The 21,973-nt window shown below is 34.9% G+C and overlaps 1 protein-coding gene across 1 annotated transcript; it reads right to left on the bottom strand.

Annotated features, from left to right (window-relative positions):
* Positions 1-59: 59 nt before the first annotated feature.
* Positions 60-10,693, bottom strand: LOC133700790 (periodic tryptophan protein 2-like). Its single transcript, XM_062124451.1, has 7 exons — positions 9,345-10,693; positions 2,767-3,018; positions 2,582-2,674; positions 1,957-2,328; positions 1,268-1,612; positions 752-979; positions 60-662 (listed from the first exon to the last, which is right to left on the bottom strand). The coding sequence occupies exons 1-7, from the start codon at positions 10,563-10,565 to the stop codon at positions 495-497; spliced, it is 2,679 nt and encodes an 892-aa protein (XP_061980435.1). The 5' UTR covers positions 10,566-10,693; the 3' UTR covers positions 60-494.
* Positions 10,694-21,973: the final 11,280 nt, after the last annotated feature.

Here is a 21,973-nt window from a genome sequence, read left to right as displayed (position 1 = left end):
CCTTCTTATTTTTGTCTCCCTATATGATTAATATATTTGCTTTTATTATGGCTTACAGAAGATTAAATAATTCTTCCATAGAGACATAATTAACAGTGCAACACAAAAACAATCATTAGAGTTTTGGGAGGAAAATTAAATTCACGACAAAAAAAAATCGATTAACTTTTGATTGTCTAACAGCACATTATACAGCTATCCTCATCCATAATTGTCACGGAACCACGTTCATCTTTCCTGTATCAAAATTGCATTGAAGGCAGTTCTTGATGCTGTCATGCATATGATCCCAAGCCATATTACAGCGTCCAATAAACTGCAGCGTCAGATCCAACAAGCAGACGCTTTCAACCACGTGAACCTTGCGCCAAGGTATCTGAATCTAGCATGTTTGTGTTAGCTATGGGAGTGCTTGACCTGCTCCCTTTTCTGGAGAATAGGTTATAGTTCTGTCAGCAAATAGTGAGGAAATCCCAGCCACTAATAGTGGTCCATCATTTGTTTTTGCTTGAGCATAAATATCGTAGCATGTATTCATTAGACGAACAAGTATCTGCCAAATCCTGATGTATTCTAGTAATTGCTTTCTGCAAGGATTTCAATGCCGGAAGAAGATTTCTGGAAGTCTGTTGAATTGAATTTCCATGAGCTTTGCACAGCTCCTGTCAAAAAATAAACACAAACAACGAATTAGATCTGAATACAGGAAGGGCTCTGAGGTTATAAAATTTTGCAAGATGGCAGCAAGCACCTGACACCAGCGGAGTATAAACTCCAAGTGCGGACAGCTTTCTAAAAGATCAGAAAATGCTTCTATTAATCTTTGCAGATATCTGTATGGGACTGAGGAGGCAATAGCTGGTATATCCAATGGACTGACAGAAAAAATGCATTTTTTAATTAGAGAATCCTCGTTCAGGCGAAGGCTGATAATTAAAGCTCTGTTTGGTTGATCTTCATCTAATGCTTCTTCAACTGCCTGCACACCATTGTAGTCATCAAATAAAATCAGCAGAAGAAATACTACAACATGTCAATGAAGAAAAATTGTTATTTCCAACAAGCAGATGTTGTAGTCATCAAATAAAATCAGCAGAAGAAAAACTACAATATATCAATAAAGAAAAATTGTTATTTTCAACTAAGTAGATGTTGATAATTTGACAGCCTCATAACATGCCTTGAATTCTCCATGAAGAGTACTTAAAAGAGGGAATAAAGCTAAAGATGTATGTTTCAAAGAATTTTACAAAAGAACGTGAGATACCTCTGGTGTAACATCTATGTCTAGATCAGTGGGATCAAAGATGAAGGATTCATCAATGGAATAAACTAGAACCCCCTCTGTAGTTGCCGCTGCAAAGCTTCGCCCGGTAGGTGCGATTCTCAGACATTTTGTTCTAATAATAGGCCTTCCACGATTGGGCATGGATCCTGGTAAATCATATCCCAACTTTCCTCGAGTTTGTTTATCAACACCCTCTTCAGCATCAGAGTCGTCATCATCGATTAAATCAAGTGGACCTGCATCTGTCATCTTCTTCGAGTTCAAGAAATCCAGCACTCCATCTAATGAAAGATTGTGAGTTATTTGGAAGCGACGCAGCAGAACCTGCAGTTCATACATAAATCAATCCAGTACCTCAAACACTAAGAGAGAAGATCACACTAGAGGACCTATGAACCCATCCAAACAAATGTAAAACAGAAGAATAACCAGCTAACTAAGCTATGTCATTCTTCAAAAGTATCTCCAACATCCAAACAGTTCTCAATCTAATTTTCTACATTCAACTTGCTTATAGATGACAAAACAAAAAAGTGAGCCCCAGTATAGATAGAAACATGTGATAATGTTCATGTCATCATAAAGCTAAATAATTAAATGATTTAAAATGTTTACAAAATAAAAATGTAAATGATAAGCAGAAGGTTTTACATAAGAAAGGAACAAACCTGATCAGCAACATCGTACATACAGATGTACTTGCTACTTCCACCAGCTAAAATGTAACTCCCATCAGCAGAATAGCACAAGGTTGTGAAGCACTTTCCTGCAGTTGAGTTTGCTGCTGATCTACGATCAGTCATGAGACGCCCTCCAGCAATATCCCTGCGGCCCTCGATTGTGTACATTAACAAGCCATCAATTGTGTCCCAGAAATGAATCTGCCCATCTAATGTGCTGCAAGCTAATTGCCGTCCATCTGGACGATAAACTACAGTAAGAACATCATGTGTGTGAGGAAACGTTTCAACGGCACCTTTTCCTTCAAAAACATCCCACAGGCGAACAGTTTTGTCCCATGATGATGAAGCTAAGACTGCCTACAGGTCAAACAGGTTTACTTCAGAAGCTGCTCATGAATCAATAGGTACAAAAAGCTGACTGCAGACCTATATGTTTACTATTAGTTACAAGAATCCAAGATAATGTTGGATGCCAAATGTAGAAGGGCGATCCAACCTCAACAAATTCATGTAAACAAACCACTTCAGACAAACAGAGAAACCAAGAGGAATTAATACAAAACAAGGGATGCATAACCAGTAAGTGGAAAGAGATATCAATACAACTCACATTTGAGGGAGAAAATGTCAGCCCATGAACAGGACCTGCATGACCACTTAGGACATCCAATAAACGGCCTGTCTTCATTGACCAAACAAATATCTATTGTATACAAAAATTAAGCACTCTGTCAGCAAAAACAATAAAAAACAGCAGATTGATCTTGAATGTACAGCACCAAAAGATAAACGTACCTCAAATGAATCTAGAGTTCCAGCACAAATGACTTCCCCACTTTGGTCTGCTGCCAAAGAGACAAACTGCCTTGAAGAAGGGGTGGTAAATGTCCTAAAATTTCGATAACGGAACAAATCCCATGCACGTACAGTTCCATCAAGAGATCCACTTAAAAGACAATGGTTGTTTGCCATAAAATGAAGCGCGGTCACAGCATTTGTGTGCTCTGAGAATGTTACAAAGCAAAAGCCAGAAGAAACGGTCCACACCTGTGACAAGAAAATACAAACACATTCACATGACATTCAAGTACAAAAATAGGGGAGACCAGCAAAGAGACAAGTGTATAGCACATGAACAAAAGCTACAATCAGAAACAAATAACGGATCATCATATTTTCAAGGTATTATGAAATATGCCTGCACAATATCTCCTGATGAAGATTTCCAATGATTCTCAAATACTAAAATTCAGTCTAGAAAAAAGTTTATGAGATACATGAAAAATAGTACTAATATACCACAATAGGAACTGTTTAAGACACAGTCAGTAAGATCACACACTTACTAAACACTACAAACATACATTAGTTACATGCTACTTCATCATTTTAAATAAAATTCCTTGCCTTAGAAAAAGCCAACACTGCAACAGCATATGGCTTGTAGGAAAAAAAACTATACTAACAATTTGGAGTTTTAAAGGACCGTGAATGGAATATGGAGCACAAATACAGGAATCCAACCAACTAAATGTAACGAAGACACACACATAGACAAACTGAAATAGTGTACTGCAAAGATAAAACTAAGATTTTCAAGCTATAAGGTTACAGACTAAACTATAAAGAAATCTAGAGAAAATTCTCAGTATTTTATTAAATCTAAATAATAGTCTTGATTTCAATAAAATAAACTAGACATTCTTATTTCTATTGATCCTAAAATATTTTATAGGAAAAGATTTCTAATTAAAACTTTTTTAACTAATAGAATTCATCTTTGATTTTTAAATAGTAAAATACTAATTAAATTAAAAGTTCTAAGCTAAGTAGCAAACAAATAATTAAAATTCAAAATTAACTAGAAAAATAATTAAAATAGAAAAACTGTAACTTCATGCTTCAATCTGGTCCATAAACTTTTAGGATAATTGTTCTACATCAATCTCCCTTACTTAAAAAACACTTGTTCTCAAATTGAGTTTAGTATTCTGAAAAGTACTCGTAAAGATCAACAACATTGAAGGTCTTTAACATGCCCATGCTATCCGGAAGATCAAATAAACATTATCATTGATTTTCTTCAATACCTTGTATAGACCATGCTTTTTTATGTTTAATTTGTTATAGGTACCTACTAGAAACCTCTATGTGCACAAGAAAACCATGACCATGTCTCCTTCTTGAAACAATTTAACTTGTTTATACTTGTCTACTGCGTACCTATTTCTGGTAGCTGATTTTTCTAGTTTCCTCCTATCTCTTGATAGACAATTTGCTTCTGTTCAGCCAAAGTCCCTGCTAACTTGGTAAACCCAGCAGCTTTAGATAGTGAATGTAGATCGAATACATGATTTTGAGGTTTCCTCTACACACTCAAATGATGTCTTGCCAGTAGCACTATGTTTGGAACTGTTGTAAGCAAATTGTACCCAAGCCAATGCAACATCCCACTGTTTAGGCTTGTCTCTAGAAATGCTACGAATTAGATTGCTCAAAATTCTGTTTAGAGACTTTGTTTGGTCATCAATTTGTGGATGAGCAATACTACTAAATTCCGGGGGTGTTTAGGATAGTGGTAGCACTTACTTTTCAAAGTGCTTTTCGCTTGAAAATATACCAAAATAATGTTTTTTTATTTTTTAAAATTTATTTTTGACATCAGCATATCAAAAAAATTCAAAAACACAAAAAAAAAAATTTTTTGAAGAAAATATAAAATTTTTTGAAACTCCGGTTGAAACGCGGGGCCAAACACCCCCTTCAAAAAGAAATTACATATCTTTCTCAAAGTTAGACAAAAGTGACATAGGAACCTAGTATCTACCAGACATGATGGATTTTAGAACACCACGCAACCTCGTTATCTCCATGAAAAATAGCTTAGCCATATTGATTGCATTTATAGTCTTCTTACAAGGTATAAAGTGTCATTTTTTAGTATCTGTCCACAACAACAAAAACATAATTCATTCCTCGTTGAGTTCATGGAAGACCAAACACAAAATCCATGAAAATATCTTCTCATATATGTTCAAGTATAGATAGAGGCATGTATAAACTAGTGTTTTATGATTGCTCCTTAGTTGTTTGACAAGTAAAACAACGTTGAACAAATTTGTTTACATCACGTTTGAGTTGAGGCCAGTAATAATTATCCTCCAAAACTGACATTGTTTTATCTCTTCCTCTATAACCCTTTAATCTATCACCATGCAAGTCTTAAATCAATTTTTTGCAAAAGGATATATGAGAAATACACAATCAATTACCTTTCATTAAATAAGCATCATATATATAGAAATCTCCATTAACTCGACCTTAGAATATTTTTCCCATATCTTTGGAAAATCAACATCTTCAGCTTATAGTTCTTCCAAACACTTAAAACCCAAAATCTTGCTATGAAAAGCTTGTAGTTCCTCCAAACACTTAAAACCCAAAATCTTGCTATGAAAAGTGATTAGTAGTAGGGCAACTTACCTACTCAATGCATCAACCACTTTGTTCTAAACTTCGGCTTTGTGCTTCAAACTAAAGTTGAACTTCTAAAGGAATGTAATCCATCTGGCCATGATACTCATACTAACATTCTTCTAACTATTTAGAGACTTTAGGACTTCATGATCTAAATATAAGACAAAATCTCTATTAATGAAATAATGCTCCTAAATTTTCAAAGCCCTTACCACAATATAGAGTTTTTTATCATAGGTACTTCAAGCGAGTTTCATTTAACTTCTCACTGAAAAAGGCTTAAGGATGTTTCTCCTAGGAAAGAACTCCTTCAATACCCACTTCACAAGCATCACATTCAACCTCAAACAACTTATCAAAGTTGAGTAAAGCAAGCACTGGAGCATTGCATAACTTCTCTTTTATCAAGGCAAAACTCTTTTCTTCTTCCTCACCCCTTTTAACTTACCCTTCTTCAAACATTCGGTGATCGATGCCACAATACTATTGAAATTCAAAATAAATCTCCTATAAAAAATAGTCCAGCTATGAAAACTCTGCACATCACTAATTGCCTAAGGTAGGGGCCAATCACGAATTGCCCTCACTTTCTCATCAACTTCAACTCTTTTGGCTTCCACTACAAAACCCAAGAATAACAGCTTATTGGTCATGAAGTTACACTTTTTCAGATTCACATACAACTTGTTTTTAGCAACACCTCTAAAACACTCCTTAAGTGCTCGATATGATTTGTTTTATTGTGATTGAACACAAGGATATCATCAAAATAAAGCATAACAAATTTATTTATGAAATGTCACAAAACCTAATTCATCAACCTCATGAATGTAATCAGTGCATTTGTTAACCCAAATGGTATGACTAACCACTCATACAACCCATCCTTTGTCTAGAAATCCATTTTCCACTCATCCTCTGGTCAAATCTGAATCTGATAGTACTCACTCTTTAAGTTAATCTTCGAAAAAATCGTTACATTACACAACTGATCTAGCATGTCATCCAATCATGGAATTGAAAACCTGTATCCCACGATGATTTTGTTGATGGCGTGACTATAAACACATATATGCGAGCTACCATTCTTTTTTGGTGTCAGTAAAGCAGGGACAACACATAGACTTAAGCTCTCCTAAATCAACCATTTCTTTAGGAATTCTTCAATTTTCTCCCTCAAGATCTCCCTCTCTTTTGGGCTCATTCTGTAATATGAGGCAAATTCAAAAGATTAGCCCTTGGTATCAAGTCAATTTGATGTAGGATATCACACATAAAAGGTAACTCATCCAGTAGCTTATCTGGAATAACTTCTTGAAACTCCTACAATAAAGGCTTAATAGCTTCAAGGACCTCTACTGCCTTGTCAACTTCTTTCGACAGTAAGGGCTTCATAATTAAAGCATGTACTTCCTTCATTTCCTTTAAATATAACTCAAATTTTGACAAAGATTCAACACAATGAATGTCTCTCCTCCAACCTTTCGAGCTTTTGGTTAGGAATTCCCCTTCAAAGACATCAAAGTAAAATTAATCACATCTTTAACAAACCTACAAATGCTTTCCCGTCTCCCATGCCATGCCTTTACATCATACTGTTATGGCCTACCAGACAGCAAGTTACAAGCATTCATATCAACTACGTCACAATAAACTCCATCCCTATATTTGCAGATGGAAAAGGAAACTTTACATCTTTTAGTTAATGTTACCTTAGGTACCTCTTTAATCCAACATATAGTGTAAGGTTCAAGATGTTTCTCAATATTCGAACCCAATTTAATAGTGGTTTCCTTACCAATAATATTATCATAGCTATTGCTATCAATAATAAGATAAAAAATTTGTTGGTTTATCATGCACCTAGTACGAAAAAGCTTGTGTCTCATCATCAATTTTTGGTGTGAATAGCAATCGCCTCAACACATAAGCTTGATCATCATCATCCTCATACTCACCCTCACCATCAGATTCACAATACTCCTCCGGATATAATTTTGTATCTTATCTACACTCTTCATCCCCGCATTCACAGGCCTCCTCTGAGGACATACATTAGATCTATGCCCTTTATGATTGCATCTATAACACTTTATTGGAGGCGACTTGGCATGAAGATTATCTCTCTTCTGGCTATCCATGTTAGGAATTGCTAGAGTTGGCAATAGCTAGTTTGGATTGACTGTTTGTATATGGCCGCTTACCCTTCTCAACAGGTGTAAGTCAAGGCTTTATGGTCGTAACCCTCCTTTAATAATCAAATGTCATATTGGTTTTATCATGCATCAACATCTCTACCCTTAAAACCATATTTCATGCATCAATAACATTTAGCAGCATTTGAAGTCCAATTCTATCTCTAATGGCAGGTTTCAGTTCCTCTCCATATCTAGTAATTTGTTGCCTGTCAATTTCATGCACGTTATTTCCCTCAACTAGATGCAAAAATTTTGTTGTATATTAATGCATAGTCCAGGAGCCTTGGGAACACCTTTGATACTTATGGATTAGGGGGGGAAAACCTACCTCTCAATAACTACTTCATCCATTCCCAATTCATAATAGATCTTCTACCCTCTCGCCTCCTAGTCTCCAATAGCCTATCCCACAAAACCAAGACCCTACAACTTTTACCATTCTCAAATCTAAAATTTCTGTATACTCATAAAATCAATCACATTCAGCTAACCAATCAAGGAACTCCTCTATTTCTAAATCACTACCAAAAGAAGAAATCTCAACCTTTATACAATAGTCTTGATCATACCTATTATTTTCAGTCACCTTATCTTGATCTTCTTCATCAAATGAATACCCGTATTCATATTGACCACGAGGATTTGCATGAACCGGCTCAATGACAGGTTGGTCGCAAGCATCATCTCTGGTGTGTGCCTCTCTTTTTTCTCAGTTCATGTTTGTGTGCAACCTTAATGCCTTAAGCCTAGTTGAAAGGTCATCAAATCTAGCATTGATGTCGATTTGCATTCGGCCCTCTAAAGCTGCTATCACTACTAAATGGTGATCTAACTGATCTCAAACAACCTGCATCCCCTGATCTCAATCACGGAGATTGTTGCCACCAACTACTCCACGATTTTCTTCACGGGTTGTCATCAATCCACATGTTGACCTATTCTAATACCATCTAACGCAGCGTTTAGGGAAGATAAAACTAGGGTTCTCAAGCCCTAACGTTACAGACAAAACTGTAGAGAAATCTAGGAAAAATTCTCTGATATTTTATTAAATCTAAACAATAGTCTTGATCTCTATAAAATAAACAAGACATCTCAATTTATATTAGTCCTAAAATCTTTTATAGTAAAAGATTCCTAATTAAGACTTTCTTGGCTAATAGAATTGATCTAGCATTAGAATTTCTAAATAGTAAAATACTAATTAAATTAAAAATCCTAAGTTAAGTATGAAACAAATAATTAAAATCCTAAACTAACTAAGAAAATAATTAAAATAGAAAAACAATAACTTCATGCTTCAATCTGGTCCATAAACTCTTGGGATAATTATTCTACATCGCAAACAAACACACAATGTATGGATATACCATATAGATGATAAACAAAAATCCTAACATTTGTGCATATGCATTATGACACTTTTTCAATATACTCTTCAGAATATACATGGGCAATTGCATATCAACAAAATAAGCATAACATTTTTGCAACCAATCACAAGCTAGCACATGCACATAGCAACACGTTTCTTTCAAACAATCCATATATACAACAGCAAGCTCACCTAAATATCCTGCAAGAACCAACCTATTGTATCATGCAGACAATTTCATAACGCATTTTACCTAAGAAAAGCATGCTAAGTGACTACAACTTCCCAAAAACATAAAACATCTCCATAAGCTCATATTTTACCTTTACTTTGTTATCATCTGCACCAGTAGCCAGCAACTGTGAATCTGGAGAGTAAGTCAAGCAATTCACGTCAAAGTAATGCCCTTGTTGCTTCAACACATAACTCTCTGACCGCCATTCCCACACAAGCAACTGCCCCAACTTTGCACAACCAAATGTCAACCAATTCCCAATCTCATTGAAAACTGCAGCAGTTATCTTCTCCCTCGAAATCGACAACAAATGCATGCAAACAAAATCAGGCATTTGATATAACCCAAAAACACCATTAGAAAACCCCACCACCACCATATCAAGCCCCCTATGATAATCACATGCAGTTAACTTCGCCGGTGATTGCATAAACCCATCTTTCCTTAACAGCTCCCACTTCTCCTTGTGCAAATACCCCTCTTCTCCCTCATCTTTCCCATCAAAATCCTTCCTTTTCTTAACAGTACCCACGCTTCCACTATCCATATTCCCTTCCCCATCCCTCTCCGGCGTCCCCGGGAAGGCCGGCTCTGAAATCCTCTCATCATTTTCATCAAAATTACCGTCATTATTACCACTATAACCCCAGCTAAAAATATAACAATCACGCGTAATTGTATAAACCTTACTAACCTTATTAGTATTTTTCTTATCATAACCAAAGAAACAACCAACTACATTATCTCTATGTCCTAAAAACAAAAATGGCTTATTCAAAATCCCGTCTTTCAATTTCTCAACACAAAAGAGGCGTGCCGATAAGTCCTTCGAGCCAACAAGCAAATACTTACAGTCTAAGCTCCAATCAATTGCTGTAACTGTATCCTCGCAATCAGCTATGGTCCTAACTAACTCGAAAGCGAAAAAATCTTTCTTGAACCCCGGAGACCGCCAGAGTTGGACCAATTTTCCCGCTGCAACCGCGATAAATTTACCATCGGGGCTGAATTTGACGGCATTCACTGTATTCTTGAAGTTAATGCGGTGGAGGATGACGCGGCGGGCGGTATTGATGAAGTGGCAGCGGTGGTTCTCGTCGACAGTAAGGAGGAAAGTTCCGTCGGGGGAGGCGGCAATGCGGCGGATGTTGGAGGAGGATTGGAGTGGGAGGGTTATGGTTTGGGATTTGATGAGGTCAGTGATAGAGACTCGGTTGCCGACTGGTGATATTAGTTGGGTGTTTTGAGTAATTACAACGTTGCCTCCTCTGTAGGGAGCTCCAAGCAAGTTTTGGAATCTGTAATTCATCCTCTGCTCTGTTTGATATCTTCTCTATCTCAAGAAATTGAAGTGGACGAAAGAAAGAGAACAAGCAAGCTGAGTTTTTCCTCTGTAGGGTTTAGGGTTTAAACTAAAGAGTGTACAAACAAACGTCTTTTCCCTTGTTTTCCTTTTCTTTTGTTCTTTTGCCAGAAAATAATATTAATAGGCTCAGTTAATTTAACACTGTGAACTAAGATCGAAGTACATAAACAATGGGCTTCAAGCCCCCAATATTTGCCATCTACAACGACCCAATCTAAACTACTGTGGCCCATTAAGCCCAAACCCCTCCAGCAAACTCTTGGTGCTCCCATATTTTAGTGAGGGCACCCAACCATTCAACATTCAATTAAAGTGATATCAAGTTTATGGAATTTTCGTTGATTTAAATTTCACTAGTATAATTATCCGTGCATGGCTACGGATAACCTTGTAAAATCTCTTTTTATATTTTATTATTTGTTTTTAGAAAAAAATAGAGGTAAATGAAATCAAAATAAATCAGTGTTAATTTTATAAGTTTTTAATTTAAAATATATTTTTAGTATTTAATATCATGTGAATTTTTATTATTAACTTTAAAAATATTTTATGAGTATATTTTATTTTAAAAAACAAAAAATAAATATGCAATTTATTTCTTACATCACATAAAATCTAATTAGAAATTCAATACTTAAAAAAAAGAGGCAGGAACTGGCATTGAGTGCGCAATCTATGACAGAAGGATGTTTAGTTTTAGTTAATGAATACAAAAAATTGATTAAAAATCTCGTTAATCTCTACTTTGTAGTTCTTTTTTTTTTTGCGTTGATATAATTTTGAACACTAATTTCCATTATATTCAAGGGCGGAGCCTTGTAAAAGATTTAGGTGGGTTGTAGCCCAAGTAAAAAAAATTAATACTAATCTAATATGTTAATAGTTCCTAAATCAAGAGGAAAGTAGCCCATCCTTTTCGTCCCAACTGGAATGCCAAATGAAGCAAGCAAAGGGGCTACCACTGTAAATGCGCAAAGCTAGCCACCGAGAAACCTCCAAGTTCTTTCTAACCTCCGACTCATTAAACTTTGATGGCTTGATTGCTTGTTTTGTTTAGCTTGTTCCTTTTGTGGTGTCATTTTTTCAACCCAGTTATAAAAAATGTAATAACCCACTTTTTTTTTCAGAAAACCTAATATAAATAATTAATTGGTTGTTTTTCTTTATTTTTTTTTAGGGAAAACCTAACACAAATTATTAATTGGTTGTTTTCTTTTGTCTTTTACAAAAAACCTAAACACAAATAATGAATTGATGTGAGAATTAGATTTACATGCTTTCCAAGTAACTTGGAATTTTAGCTTTTTTCTTCTCAACAGTATACTAAGAGCTATAAAAGTGCAAAATCACTATGTAAGAATTTACAAGCCTGACTTTTCATTTTGAATTCAATATTTTACATTCATTGTAATAGAGTGTACCCTATAAATCTAATAGCTTGAATACATTAAGTGTTTTTAATACTTTAATGGGTCTCAATTTATAAGTTATGATTCGTTGAATACCTTGTTAAATGCGTTGTTTTAATTTGTGTAGAGTAGGAGGAAGCATGACCTCATTTAATGACAGTTTCTCTTTCGTGTTTTTTTTAATGAATCATTCTGGATCATATTTTTTCAATTTTTTGAAACCACTTCAAGCCAAGCTAACATGAATTTGAGTTGAGCTTGAACAAGCCAAGGTTATACACAAGAACCAAAACTAAAGTTACAGGGACACAACAAAAAATAAACACATGAAAAAACATGACATAAGGGCTGTGGGGTTCGAATTTAGACTCATGAGAAAACATGAAATAAACACATCAAAAAAAAATTTACTAGTTATTTCAAAATTAAGTTCCTCAAATCTCCACGCAGTCTGCATCACTATTTTATCCTTGTATATTCTGCATTTCATGAATATTTTATTTTAACATTAGTATCTTTTCATCTTGCACCTGACTTCCCTAATCCCTTTTACTTAATATAAGTTATAAATTATAATGGAAAATTAAGGGAGCAAGAAAGGAAAAACTATGTTTTTATTCTCTAAACCAAGCAAACAAACATCAATCAGTAAAGGAAGAGGAGTTCTTAGCGGATTCTATGATGATTTCCATTGAACGAGAGCTTGTTGAAGATACTGATTCAGATTCTATTATAGGTGAATTTTATTTTACAAAATATCAATGGGTGCAACTTTAATAGTGTAATTTATTTTTATTTTCAATTTTATGTACTTTAAATTTTATTTTATTTTTTTATATTTTATGTTATGTATTTGGATTGAAATTTTATTATTAACTTGATAAATTTATATATACAAGTTAATAATTGATCTTAAAAAAAAATTATATGTATTTGTAATGTAGTCCAGAGTAGAAAAAAATTACTGGCTCCGTTCTTTGATTATATGAAATGTAATTATAATTTTACTTAGGGAAATGATAAGCTCAAGCGGTGAGTTATTTAATTGGACTATGCCACTTCAAAAGAATAATGAGTTCAATTTTATATATAGACATGTTGAAAAATTATGTTCAATTTTGAAGGGACGCGTAATTAATCAAAAATTAATGTAAATTAAAAGATATCAAATTATTAATCGCTAAATCCTTATTATTTAAACTATTTTTCTTGTAAATGTTAACCTATCAGTAAAATGCTGATTTTTTAAAGAAAAAAAATCGGCATTATATCCCTACGTTTATGTGTTATTGCATGTTACACAATTTTTTAAAAATATGCATCTTACATAGGTCAATAATTATTTTTAAAAAAAAATTTCTAAAAGATTTTGGTAATTAATCATTATTATTGTAAGGTACAATGAATAATCAATATTTTTTTTTTATAAAAATGATTATATTTTTTAAGGAATTTGATTTTGAGTAAAAAACTAAAGTAAAAAATTAGAAGAGTAAAAATATGTATTTATGTACTTGAAACTTTTCAATGAACAAATTAATAATACTTTAAAACGTGTGAGTAAAATACTATAACTGAAAATTTGTTAAAAAATTGGGGGGGCTACTAGTTTTTCCCTTTCTCACCCAAATTTTGCATCATTTTCATTATCAAACACCTTATATTATAACCATTTAAGCATCGTTCTAAAATCATTTTAAACCTTAAAGACATTTTAATTAATCCACTTTATAAACTTAAGAAAATTGAATTAAATTAAAAAAATCAGTTAATTATTTTTTCAATGACCATTATTTTTTTTTAATAATTTGAGATGCTTAAAACATCACAAATAAACTTCCATCATAAATACGAACACATAACACAAAGAATATAATATCACATGCTCAAAATGCATAACATAAAATCTCTCTCTCTCTCACCTTCTCTCCTCTCTCAACATCTATTATCTCAGCATTGGATTATAAGTTAACTGAAGATTAGGGACCATTCCATACCAGCATCGAACTCCATGGATTGAAATGAATTCGTATTTTAAAAACTTGTTTAATTTTTTAACAAAATATAATTTACTAAATTCACTTTTTATATAAGTGGGATTATCATACAATGAGTTTTAATTTTTATAAAAGAATTTTACAATTGAAAAAATGGTTTCCACCATCAAGTTCAAAAAATTAAAAGTTTTCCTATTTTCTCATAAAATTCAAAGTTTAGTCATATTTAACAAAAACATAATTATTAATAAGTTAGAAGGTTGAGTAAAATATTGTTCACCAATACATTGTAGATCATCTCATATTTTATTGTGGATTAAGATACTAATTATTTTTTTATTATTATTTAATTTTATCCTTTTGTGTTTTGGTTTTAGTTTTTTCAATTGATAATATCTTTATTTGTAGTTCCTTGAAGTAAGAAGATTTTGATAAAAGTTTTGAACTTGATTGAATCAATTTATTAAGATATGGTTTTAGTTTATAACATTAAGATATAACAAAAAAAATTAAGGATAAAATTGAAAAACAAAGAAAAAATACATAGTAGCCTATCTCAAATTCAAACAAAAAAGTTGTATTTAGTCATATTTTGTGATGATTTTCTTTTAGATTCCTATAATTTTGGATTTTTTGCATTTGTATAAAACTTTATTTATTAAAGTTAAAGTTTCCGAGTTTGATAAAGAAAAGAAAAAGTTTAACTTAAAATAAAAAAAAGAAGAAGAAAAGTTATTGGTGGTTTATATTCTCATAATAAAAAGAGAGAGTTGTTCTTAGCATTAATAAATTTTATACAACAAGAGTATTTTTATTGAATTTTTTTTTATTTTAGATCTTATTAGAAAAAATAGATCGAGGTTGACAAATAAATTCTTTTTAGTTTAATTTTGTATTTTAGTCAAATTTAGAAGTGTTTTGGGTTTGATAAATTGGTTTATTGAGATTCTAAAAATATTTATTATATATTTTAAGTTAAAATATATTAAAAATTATTTTTTAGGTTAAAAAACCCTGACATAAGTTTTTAACCACCTCTCTAATGGTGAAAACCTCAAAAGGTAAGCGATGTATTATGTCCCATAGTTGGCAACACATCATCTTTTTTTTATAAGACAGACGTTCGGTCCTTGAACCGATGAATCAATAAAAAAAAAGAGAGAGGCTAAAAGCATTGACCTGGGCTTGCAGGTCCACGCCCCTAGAATGTTTTTAATAAGCCAAGCACATGAACTCGTTTGAGCCTAAATGTCTAGTTTCTTTTTGACCTTTACTGTTTTTCTCAATTTGAATTTAAATTTATTAAAAATATACTTAGGATGCCCGACTCTATAGATCTTCAATTTTAATTGAATTTCATAAAAAAAAATGTTAATTAAAATTTTTTTAAGATATTATTTCATAAATTATATTTCATTTTTACTTGGTTTTTTAATAGACCATAACATTCATGTTTTCTAATATTAGTAACCACTCTTTTTGTATAATCCTTCATGATATTTTTTTTATTTTTTTTTTTAAAATTATTCAATTATTTTCATGTGCATATCTATTTTTATTATTATATAATTAAATAAAAATTAGTTAAAAAAATTATTAAATCCAATCAAATTCATAGCTCATGTGACTAGTTTAACAAGTTCATATGTGTTAATTCAAAACATCGTGATCTAAGAAAAACTAAAATTTTTAAAAAACAATGAAATATTAAAAAAAAATTAAATCAAATGAATTTTGATCGGATAACTAAATCGAGTTTAGACTACAAAGTTGAACACGTTAGACCATCTTCCAACACGGTTCCAACCATATTTGTAAATGTTTTTTCCTTTTAGATGGGTTTAATACGGTTTTGATAATGATTAATATTTTGGCGCGGAAACGGCAGTCTCTGTTGCTTCTAGATTTTTGTCATTTCCAAAGTTTCTGTTCAGTTTCCTAATCTATTTTCATCACCATTATTCCTGATGGATCTTATTTTTCAAACGATTTCTTACTTGTAGTTCTTAACCTTTTATTATTATTATCATTATTATTTTCATAAAAAAGAAGAAGCAATTCCTGGTGTTGTCATTATGATTCTATAATAAAGGTATAGGCAACCCTCTATGTTCTTGTTTAGTTTTTGCAAGATGATTGCTACACATGGAAGTCTAAAAATGAAGGGCCCTCTCTAATCTCTATATTAATTGAAAAAAGAAAAAGAAAACGTTCAGAAATGAAGGCAAATTCTATCCACAGAATCATTACTCAGGAAACTTTTTCTTGCTTTTGAAATGAGAATGTACCATGAATATCATAGCCATCTTATAATGCAATGCAATCTAGTTCCTTGCCACAACGTGTATAATGCAGTTTTTTTTTCTTTTTCATCCGTATATATGGGTATGGATCCTTTTGTTTGATTTTTCAGGTTTCTAAAAAAGAGTCTGTAGAAGAGTTTTGCAGAGAAGATGAGAAGAAATTCTTGTATTTTTTCTATATTTCATTAATGCAGCAAACTCTGCTTTTATACACATTGCATGTAACTGATTCTATTATTTTAGGAATCAAGGTCATCTCATCCATCCATTAATGGAGGGCTATGATTCTTACACATGTAAGAAACGGTTGTAACAGAATTTAACAGAAAAAACTGACTATAACTACCATAACTGTTTTAACTACTTCATTTAACTGTTTTAACATAATTTCTTCCATTTCTTCATTCTTCTCACTACAGCCTGCAGAGTCTTCTTCTAAGACTTCAAAAACAAGTAATCAGCTTAGCTTTCAACACCTTTATGAATTGTCTGGATAGAGTTCTTGAATTTGGAAACAATTTGAATTGCGTGATTTCTTCTGTTTAATTTCTCCTTTTTTTTTTTGAATTGTGAGTATCTCCTTATTTTAGATACATTAGCAATCTCTCTCCCATAAGATATGTTAAGGCAGCATGGTATTGCCAAAGGTTTTCACAAACTAACATCCCAATCCCATCACCTATGTTTAATTCGCCTTGTGTAGATCTTCAGCAACAACACAGTTTCTTATGAAGGATTGCTATTTATTTATATAATATACTCAGTAGTTTTAGTTTTGTTTATGATGTTGTTATTGCATTGAATTATAATGTTTTTTTCGTTGTAAAATACAGCATTGGTTTCTGTTTCTGAAGAGTTCAATCTGTTTGATGACAGAGAGGTGGGCAGAGTGGTAGCTTCAGATGTTTGTAGACAAAGTGATATCCAACCTAAGTCTCAATTGATGCTTCACTTTAAAAGATGAATATCTAGCTGATCCTGTCGAGGGGGACAACACTATGAACTCTTCAACGAGTGGTTTTACAGGCTACAAAGAAACCACTACTGAAACTGATGGTAATAATGCTAGAAATGCAAAGGTAATAGTGTCAATATCCGGTCAAATTGGAGAGGAGTGTTAGGATATTGCCATTTGTGGCAATAGCCCACCACCAAGCAAGTGGAAGCATGAATTATGACACAATTCATGCCATGCTTTAAGACATTATTGGCCCCTCCATGCTCACCATTAATGCCTATAAAAGAGGCATAATTATTTGAGAGCATTGAGAGAATTGTGAGAGTGAACAAAATGTAAGTGTGAGTAGAGAGAAAGAGAGAGCTGCAATGGCAGCAGCAGCAGCTGTAAGAGCACCAAAGAGAGCTGGGAATAGAGTAGAGTGAAGTGATCCTCCTCCTCCATGTATTTATTGTATCCTTTCTCTATCTCTAAATAAAATGGACCTCTCCCGTGGATGTAGGCGATTTGCCGAACCATGTAAAATATTATGTTAGTGTGCTTAGCATTCCTTTGAGAAAATATCAGAACACCACCGGTCCGCGCATGGGGGAGCCGGATTCCCCGACAATTGGTATCAGAGCACATGGTTTAAAGTGGTGTTTCATTTTTGCTAAAAAATGAAAGTTGCCAAAATTATGTTTTGACCATACCACTGTGTAGAGGAGGAAGAGACGAAGCCACTGGTGAAAACGGTGTCAAAATCAGACATGAAACATGGCAGCACGCGCCATCACGCTCCGGCAAGGCGTCTGCCCACACGCGCAGACGCGCCTCACGCGTCTTCTTTGCCCGGATGGGCTGACCCGACCCGAATACCAGACAACCCGACCCACGTGGCTGACCCGGATAAGAATGACGTCAGCATAATGTAATTATGACGTCAGCATGCACAGTGGGCATGCCCCATGATGACATCAGCATGATGTAACAATGACGTCATCATGCACAATCAGCATGCAAGGTTAGCGACCAGTCAGCAGCCACGTCAACAACGTGGGACCAACCGGCCACGTCATCAGCCGCGAGCCGAGCTGAATTGAGCCGAGCCGAGATTAATCGAGCCGAGTTGGATCCGAGCCGCGAGCCGAGGGATAGGATTCAGTGTAGCTGATTCTACGTGCAACCAGATCTGAGATTGAATCTGGGTCGCTGATTAGGCCAGAATTGTTTTGATCAAATCTTAACCGTCTGAAATGCGATTTGGACGATTTCAGACTTGTTTCCTGCTAATTTGATCGTTCCGGATGCAATGGTATGGTCCGATCATTGAGATTAAGATCGAAAATGGAGATGGTGAATTATTGAAAGAGATTGCCCGATCAGGAGGCATCTAAAGGTCACCTGGTGGTCGATGGAGATGAAGAAGAAGAAGGTGCACATGTTTACGCAATTACATGTGCTAAACTGCTAAGTGGAGAATTTTAATTGCCTTTAGGGAAGGCAAAATTGGGACACTCTGAACACCCGATCATGTGGACAATTAGAGGTGTAGAGTAAAAATTGACGAAGACCAATCTTGACGAATCTAAGAATTGGTAGTCTCGCCAGATGTTGAGGAATCATGTATTAAACCAGTATATTCCAGATCACTTGTAAAGGAAAACCGCAACAAAGCTAGCAAATGGTTGTATATACGGAAAGACAGTACGATGGATAGATATGGCCTAAGAAGTTATGTCTAGGAGATTGGGTTTTAAGCGGGACCGTTGTGACCCCTCCAATCTTTCTTGGGAACTTCCTTAGTGGAAGGATTATCCATACGGTACTATTTTCGTATATATAGCAGTTTGTAATGAAACGGTTGAAGACTAGCAGGATGACGGCACAAGGGAACAGTTGGGTTCCGTATGATCAAGGATCTGATGAAGTGGTGATTTCTCCAAAGAAGTTAGATTCGGTGATTGTGATTTCTCGAGGGAAGAATTGATGAAGACCCTAATAATGGAAGAGGAATACAGTAAAAGGATAAAGATTGGCACTCTATTTTGACTTGGACAGGTGTTGTGACAGGATGAGCTATTGTCAAACATAAACAAGGAATAAAGAGAAATCTGGAGAACAAAAATTGCACGAGGGCATACGGAGATTGTCCAGGAGTACCCGTAGGATCCAATAAGGTACTGTAATGAGACAACAGGTACAAGGAGAAGAAGAGTTCTCAAATGAAGCTTAGAGCAGAGACCGTGTGAAAAATTGTACAACAGGAAGTCTCTTGTGCTCTTGATGAAGACAACAAGCGAAGACCTTTCCAATGCATACAAGGATGGAAAGATGAGCTGTTGCAGAAGCACATAATTAAGGGGGTGCAACCGCCAATGAAAGGTGAAGACACCAAAGAGAGTTGATGTAGGTGGAGCTGTCAAGCAGAAAGGCATAGAAGCTCCAAATATAGAAATCGAGGTGGAGGATTGCGAGGAGTATACCGCAACTTTCTCTTTTTATGTAATCAGTGGCAGTAATCTCTCCCATAGTGCACATGGTGGTAGAGAATTTTGGAGCCACTTTGAAGCATCTCAGCTGAAGGTGGATGCGACCACCCCATGACAACGGGCGAAGACACCTTAGAGAAGGTGTGAGGGCCTTGATATAAGCCCAAGATCAGATTGTCTCATGACAACGGGTGAAGACACCTTAGAGAAGGTGTAAGGGCCGTGATAGGAGCTCCATTTCAGACCGCCGCATGACGACGAGCGGAGACACCTGAGGAGAAGGTGTGTGGGCCATGATATGAGCCCAGTTCAGAATGCCCCAAAGCCGATGTGATGGCTAGATATAAGTGGACAGGTGTATGAATAGCCAATAAAGTGGCTATGATGAGTATGGAGACAAATGCAGGATTGACTTTCATGGATATTGTCCCTATGCTAAAGATCAATGAGCTAGAAGACATTTGCCTTGGACAATAAGTGGGTGACTTGTGGAGCATTAAGACGCGGCTGCTATGAACAAGCAGAAGGGCATGTGCAGGTTCCGGGAACGAGTTGACTCTTGTCAAAGTGGTGAGCTCGGTAATGACATTGTAATACTCAGAGTATAGAGACAGATATGGATCAACCTTTAATGGGCTGCCCCCATGGTTAAAGGTGGAGAGCTACCTGGACTCTTACGACTAAGAGCGAGAGACTCACGGAGAAATAAGGCATGGTTCCTAGGGTGGAACAGAGGGCAGGCGCAACTCCTGGATGAGTAGACTCTTGAAAGAGTGGTGAGCTTGTGATCACATTGAAATACTCAATGACTGTCGCACTTGGGAATATTTCGTTTGAGGGGGTGTTGTAAGCCTTGGTGTAAGGCTTAAAAAATTATTCCGGACCGAGCATGATTGATACGCTCGAAGGGGAATGTTGTGTTGAAGACGCTCTCAGAATGGTAAGCTTGAAAGACCTGTAGAATGCAAGCTTGTACTAAGAAGCAAGAGGACAATTGCCCACACAAATGGCAAAGGGAGTGATTGTTAGGATATTGCCATTTGTGGCAATACCCCACCACTAAGCAAGTGGAAGCATGAATTATGGCACAATTCATGCCATGCTTTAAGGCATTATTGGCCCCTTTATGCTCACCATTACTGCCTATAAAAGAGACATAATTATTTGAGAGCATTGAGAGAATTGTGAGAGTGAACAAAATGTAAGTGTGAGTAGAGAGAAAGAGAGAGCTGCAATGGCAGCAGCCTTGCTGCCATTGCAGCAGCTGTAAGAGCACCAAAGAGAGCTGGGAGTAGAGTAGAGTGAAGTGATCCTCCTCCTCCATGTATTTATTATATCCTTTCTCTATCTCTAAATAAAATGGACATCTTCCGTGGATGTAGGCGATTTGCCGAACCACGTAAAATATTGTGTCAGTGTGCTTAACATTCCTTTGAGCAAATATCAGAATACCACCGGTCCGCGCATGGGGGAGCCGGATTCCCGACAAGGAGCTCCCTTCGGTCTCAATGAATTTTTTTGAAACCACTGCGCATGAGAGAGAAATTGAAAGGTTCCAAGAGTTCCTGTTGTGTTTGTCTGGAAATGTTGATGATCATGTTGAGTCCGATATAGTTGGGCCCCTATATTTGGAGCACAACACCATGACTCCATGAGCTATTTTCATCTCAGGTGAATAAATTGATTTGGGTTCGTCATGTTCATATTAATTTGAAAGAATTTCAATGTGAAATTTCAGTTGGTTTCCCATTGTTGTCCGTTTATCAGAATATTGAGTTGCAGGCTGCAGGTGGTCAATGTAATAAACTTGGTGCTAGTATTCATTCATTTCCTGAATCTTTGCAGAGAGATGAGGCATATAAAGATTCTAAAGAGAGAGTAGGATTGCTATCAAAAGGATTTGTTAAGGTTAAAACTGATACCCATATTGTGATACATCATCATACAATACAAAACTTGTGTAGTTTAATCTTTCATGTCCAAATTTAGAGCCTTTTTATAGTGTAAGAGACGATGCTGCTTTATTCTACTCGCTTTGTTCTAACTAGTTATGTTCTTCTTTATGTAAGGATTTAAGTTCTTTCATCTGTTGATTTTGTTCTATAAAATTTTAAATTTACCTGGTGTAAAGTGAAAATCTACATGCTAACAGTGAGCTAATATTTTGCTATTAATTATGCCTGATATGATTGCATGGGAAATTTTGTTCAGAA

Source organism: Populus nigra, chromosome 8 (genome assembly GCF_951802175.1).
Source record: "Populus nigra chromosome 8, ddPopNigr1.1, whole genome shotgun sequence".
NCBI classification, from domain to species: domain Eukaryota; kingdom Viridiplantae; phylum Streptophyta; class Magnoliopsida; order Malpighiales; family Salicaceae; genus Populus; species Populus nigra.
This window is presented reverse-complemented; position numbering and strand designations above follow the sequence as displayed.